General features: G+C 38.1%; 1 protein-coding gene across 1 annotated transcript in view; it reads right to left on the bottom strand.

Annotated features, from left to right (window-relative positions):
* Positions 1-2,086: 2,086 nt before the first annotated feature.
* med27 (mediator complex subunit 27) overlaps positions 2,087-6,000 on the bottom strand; it is a 220,603-nt gene continuing 216,689 nt past the window's right edge. Inside the window, exon 8 of the mRNA XM_072566435.1 lies at positions 2,087-2,481. Within this exon, the coding sequence (XP_072422536.1) occupies positions 2,347-2,481 (135 nt within the window). The 3' untranslated portion in view covers positions 2,087-2,346. The remainder of the gene's footprint in view (positions 2,482-6,000) is intronic.

The following is a 6,000-nucleotide window of genomic DNA, read 5'->3' as shown; positions in this document are numbered from 1 at the left end:
TCTGAGAAATGGAGCTTGGCCTTTCATGCTACAGGACAAAGATTTGAACGCTCCCCTCCTAACCTCTGATTATCAGCTATTGGAAGTCCATAGAATAGAAATTAAGTTATAGTATTGCCGACTTCAGAGTGAACTGGAAAAGGTGGCATTGATTGGCAATATCATTAAATCAACAGGAAAAAAAAAATCATTTATATCTGTGGAACAATGCACTATGACAACCAAGTAAATTAGTCTGGCTAATTTTGTTATTTTCTTTTATTTATCCTTAACTGTGCTTGCCTCTCTTTTTTTATGTAAAAGGGGCTGAAATGACAGGCTCTTGGCATCGTGCGCGAGGGGGTTATTTTGTTGCTTAGTTTTGCTCTGCTAAAGTTAATGTATTGTTAATAAATTGCTACATTTATTGTTTAAGCTACAAACCCAGTGACCAGAACTGATTATTCGCAGAGTCTGGGATGTCTGGTTAGGAACCACTGGGGTCAATTTTGAGGTTCTTTGAAGGTTTTAATTTTAATGTGTTGTGAATACAGAGGTAGAAAGGCTGATTTGATTTGGCTCTCTGTCTCCATGTCATAACAACATATCACTGAAGAAATTAATTTCAATGATGAATCTGACTTCAACATTTAAAAAAAAATCCACATTGAACCAGCACAAAACGTCCTTCAACTCAGATCAGGTCAAATGTGATTTCAGTAATTAGAAGTTATTTTTTGCAACTAGTCAGTAACTGTTGTAATAGACTGGACAAGAAATTAGATTAGACCATTTATCCCTTTGTGATATGGATTATTTTGCAACTTGCAAGGATTATCCACCAGCCAGGCAGCAAACACACAAAACTTACCCAAGTCAATCAATCAAGAGCTCAACTGTTGAACTAGATAACTCACTTGGCGTCATTCCACTATTTAAAAGAAAACAAAATGTAGGCATGCAAAAGTGACAAAGCTATCCATAATGATGTGCAGGAGTGTTAAAACCAAGCTCACATTCAATAAGAAGTGAAATAACAGGAAAAGGAATGTGACAAGTCTGCCTGTCAGAAGGACAGCAACCATTAAAATAACATCTCACTTCAGGATAGTGCTGAAGTGTTAAGCACTGCCATCCCTCGTCATTTTCAAGTGATAAAATTCAAGAACACTCAAGTGGTCACAATGGTCCATTAGAGGAAGCAACAGTTTGTGGATTAAAAACTAAAATGGAACACACTGGCTAAATTTAACTCTGACTTTATGATTTAAGGAAATAGCTGAACTGGAGGATTAGTGTGTCAGCTTATTTTTGATTATATTTTTTCCTAGAGGATAACTCTATTTTCAAGCTTTGAAGAATCTCCTGCAGGATCAAGTCACTTATTTTCTATCACAGCCCCAGAATTTAGCCTGGTCTCTGCTTGTTATCTTCCAAAAAATGAACAGAGATTGTCAACTCGCCCATTTGAGAAATTCTAGGCCAGTCCAGAATTCTTAAAGCACTGTAATGCACCAATGGTATCCTTTTTCCTTCCCAGATAAGGTGTCTGCGGATTGATTTGGGAGAATGAAAATTCTGTAACATTCATGTCACCAGTTGCCAAAAATAGAGCTCCACTTGTGAATATCCTGCCACAGAATCTGACCCTCCTCCTCTCCCTCAGGTAATCATGCTCTGATGATGGGCAAGTTTGAGTACGAATGCTAGTTAAAGTTGAGAGATTGGAATTTGGATCTTATGGCTGGTAAAACAACATTTTATCACTGTAAGAATCAAAGCTGACAAATGCCTTTGCTCATTTTATTGACTAGTTCAGTCAGTGGGATGAAAACACTGAAATGTTATAGTGAGGTGAAGAACAGAACAAGAAACAAGCCAAATATTGTGATAAAGAAAGCAAAGACAATCCTCAGGAATATGGTTGCTATAAAGCACACAATAACTGGATGCTTGAATGGGACAGCTAAATGAATGATAAATTTGATCAGAACCAGCGTGGATGATACTAATAAGATGCCTTGTTCTAAACACACAAATAATAGTTTTGGAGAACAACAAACAGAAAATGTATTCTAAAAATAAAATTGTAACCCATACACAAAACAATGGTTTTCAATTTATTTTTTCTTTTAAAAAATACGTCAGCGACAGACCTATCCTACTGAAGGCACTATTACTTTTTATCTCAGAGATAGTTGGTTAAAAATAATTTTGCTCAAAAACAAAAGATTTGAAAGAACTTCACCTCTGCAGGAAATCATTAAAATCCTTAACTAGGTACATTTACCCAAAATCCTGTGCACTTCGTTGTACACATCACTCTATCCAGACATGATTCTCAGTTTCTAGACAGTGAGTTGAGCATTACTGTCTACAGGTATCATGAAAGGCCTCAAGTGTTCGGAAATCTCTCCATGTGGGAGGCAGTCCATCCTGAAGAAACTTTCCACAGCGCTGACATGTTGCTTGGAATAATTTAATGTAACTTCTCAACCATGTCTGGAGAGGCAAAGAGACACACAAGATTAATATCTCTTGCAACATTTTCTTTTTCTAATCTTAAATGGATCAATTTTGTTTTACTATTTCCTTCAAAAGAAAGACTCCAATTCAACTAAAAGGTAATTTAGAATTAGTCGAATATCTTGTACACTGTTATGCTCCATCTAATTTTATGTCTTTGTCAAGTTTAAACACAACCAGGAATAATGAAATAATAAAGAAAGCATTTTTTAAAAATCTTATGAAACAGAAAAAACAAGTTATTTGAAATGACATAACCATAATATTCCAAGCACTTCATTAGTTATATTTGGAAATGAAAGATAAAGCTGAAAAATCCACACCATTGCATCTTAATAAGCTTGCATTAGCTGTTCAAAAGGCTACGGGGGAAAAAAAAATTCAGTACACTGAACTCAACACATGAAGAAAGTAACAAAATGACAGCGTTGTTCAAAGTGGAGGTTGGCACCCAAGGGAGTTTGAGAGCTGAAATTTTGGGGTCAAGAAGTTGCAAGGCAGCAATGGCCACATAGAGCACTGACCAAGTCATAACAGCTGTGCTCTTGCTGTAGGAGACAACTGTGTGCTCTCACACTCACCTCTGATATTTCTCGCTGTCTCAGGTCTCTTCACCAGCCTACTCACTTTCATGGGGGTGGGGAGGGGGGAAATTACAACTTTCAAGCCTTAAAAATTGGGCCACATTGGAAAAACATTTCATTAGCAATGCATTATGATATGCTGGAAAACACAGTTCCATGTGGACTGAAAATTTAAATTGTCATTGCTCCATCCAGAAGCCCAGGGAGTTTCTCAGCCTTCCAAATGAGGAAGGCAATTTCAATTGGAGGTTGAATTTTGTGTGCCAGACTCTTGGTTTTTTTACAGAAAGAAAGCGGGCTGATCATCACCCAGAAACCCTTATTAGATTTTGAATGAAGACAGGATCAAGACCAGTCCAATTCACTTTCCAGTCCAAAAGAATCTGCCGATGCTCACTGACATGGCTCATACATTAGCAAAGAATACTTGTTCCTGGGCCTTTATGGAACCATTGTCAAGATACCAATCTATTAAAAGAAACAGATTATTTAATGACAAGAAATCAGTTACTGGATTGATTTAAATGGATAACTGGACAATGCAGTCATAAAAGGTTCCAGGACTGGACTGAAACATGTCATTTGAAACACTGGGACTTTACTACTGCCTGGCACACATCCTACCATGCATTAGAAAAGGCAATGTGAAACATCTGAGGGGGGGGGAAATGAACTACTAGCCCAAGGTAAAATACAGCCTTCTTATAACTGCACACAAAATAGGAAAATGAGAAGCCTTTGCCCTTAAAGGAATGATTTCAAAGCAACTGTAACTTCTTTTGCTAAAGTCTTAATGACATATACATATCCTATTTAATTTGTATGTTTATTAACTTACACAGGAAGACCATTAATGAAATATTAGGATACACAGATTCTCCACTAAAATACAGGAAAAATATGCCTGGTTCCAAGAGGATGAATAGGAAAATTGGAATAAAAATAGGCCTTTTAGCCTGCTCCACCATTTAGTTCTGAACATCCAAATCACTGATATATATTAACAACTGTGGCCCAAGTACTGATCCATGCAGTACCCTAACAGTCAGTCTCCCAATGACCCATTTATTCCTACATTTTCCTGTCTGTTAACATCAATACATTATCTCCTGTACCACATACTTTAACTTTGTGAACCAACTTTATCAAAAGCCTTCCAAAAATCCAAGTATGCTACACCTATTGACTCTTCTTTATCAAATACACCAAAAAATACACCAAGATCGTCAAACCATGATTTCCAATTTGTAAATTCATGTTGACTATGCCCACACAGACCACTTTTACCCATTTGCCCATTTATCACATTCTCTATGACAGGTTCTAGTATTTTCCCTACTATCGATGCAGGACTGATAGGGTCTGTAGTTCCTAGATCTTCTCACTCTGCTGTTTTCTTAAAGGAAAAAAAAGAGTGACATTTGTAAGCTTCCAATCTGCAGGAATTGTTCTAGAATCTATGGAAAATGATTATCAATGCATTGAATATCTCTATAGGCATCTACTTCAACACTTTGGGACGTAAATCATCAGTACCCAGGAACTTAATTTTCAGCCTGGTAATTTCTCCAATATAATCTCCTTACTGATACTAATTTTCTTCAGCTCCTCACTTTCTCTCGTCATTTGGATTTCTAGCATTTTCCTCAGTAAGAGACACAAATTAATTAGTAAGCTTCACTGACCATTGGGCCAGCAAGTTTGCAGATGACACAAAGGTTGGAGGTGTCGTTATAGAGGGCTATTGTAGGCTGCAGCGGGACATTGACAAGATGCAGAGATGGGCTGAGAGGTGGCAGATGGAGTTCAACCTGGATAAATGCGAGGTGATGCATTTTGGAAGGTCGAATTTGAAAACTGAGTACAGGATTAAGGATAGGATTCTTGGCAGTGTGGAGGAGCAGAGGGATCTTGGTGAGCAGGTACATAGGTCCCTTAAAGTGGCCACCCAAGTGGACAGGGTTGTTAAGAAAGCATATGGTGTATTGGCTTTCATTAACAGGGGTATTGAGTTTAAGAGTCGTGAGACCTTGTTGTAGCTCTATAAAACTTTGGTTAGACCGCACTTGGAATACTGCGTCCAGTTCTGGTCGCCCTATAAGAAAGGTGTGGATGCTTTGGAGAGGGTTCAGAGGAGGTTTACCAGGATGCTGCCTGGACTGGAGGACTTGTCTTATGAGGAGAGGTCGACTGAGCTCGGACTTTTTTAATTAGAGAAAAGGAGAAGAGGGGACTAATTGAGGTATACAAGATAATGCGAGGCATAGATAGAGTTGATAGCCAGAGACTATTTCCCAGGGCAGAAATGACTAACACGAGGGGTCACAGTTTTAAGCTGGTTGGAGGAAAGTATAGAGGGGATGTCAGAGGTGGGTTCTTTACACAGAGAGTTGAGAGAGCATGGAATGCGTTGCCAGCAGCAGTTATGGAGGCAGGGTCATTGGGGACATTTAAGAGACTCCTGGACATGCATATGGTCACAGAAATTTGAGGGTCCATACATGAGGATCAGTGGTCGGCACAACATCGTGGGCTGAAGGGCCTGTTCTGTGCTGTACTGTTCTATGCTCTTTCTCTTGTATAAATTCTCCTGGCTGTTTTCATTGGACCTATATTTGTCTTAGCAATAGTTTTTTTTGTATCTGTAGAAGCTTTTACAGTCCAGTTTTTTTTAAACTTGATTGCATTCAAATTCTATGCCTCTTCTCCTTATTAGTTTCATTGTTTTCCATTGCTAAATTCTAAAACAAAATTCCCAATCTTCTGATTTATTTCTACTTCTCGTCACTTTAAAAGCCTTTTCTTTTAATCACATACAATCCTTAGCTTCCATTGTCAGCCACAGTAAACTGAACTTTTTGGATTTTTGCACCTTGAAGGAAAGTTTAGTTGCTGCATACCACATAGTCAT

Source organism: Chiloscyllium punctatum, chromosome 49 (genome assembly GCF_047496795.1).
Source record: "Chiloscyllium punctatum isolate Juve2018m chromosome 49, sChiPun1.3, whole genome shotgun sequence".
NCBI lineage: Eukaryota > Metazoa > Chordata > Chondrichthyes > Orectolobiformes > Hemiscylliidae > Chiloscyllium > Chiloscyllium punctatum.
The sequence above is the reverse complement of the archived record's forward strand: the minus strand, read 5'-3'. Positions and strand labels throughout refer to the sequence as shown.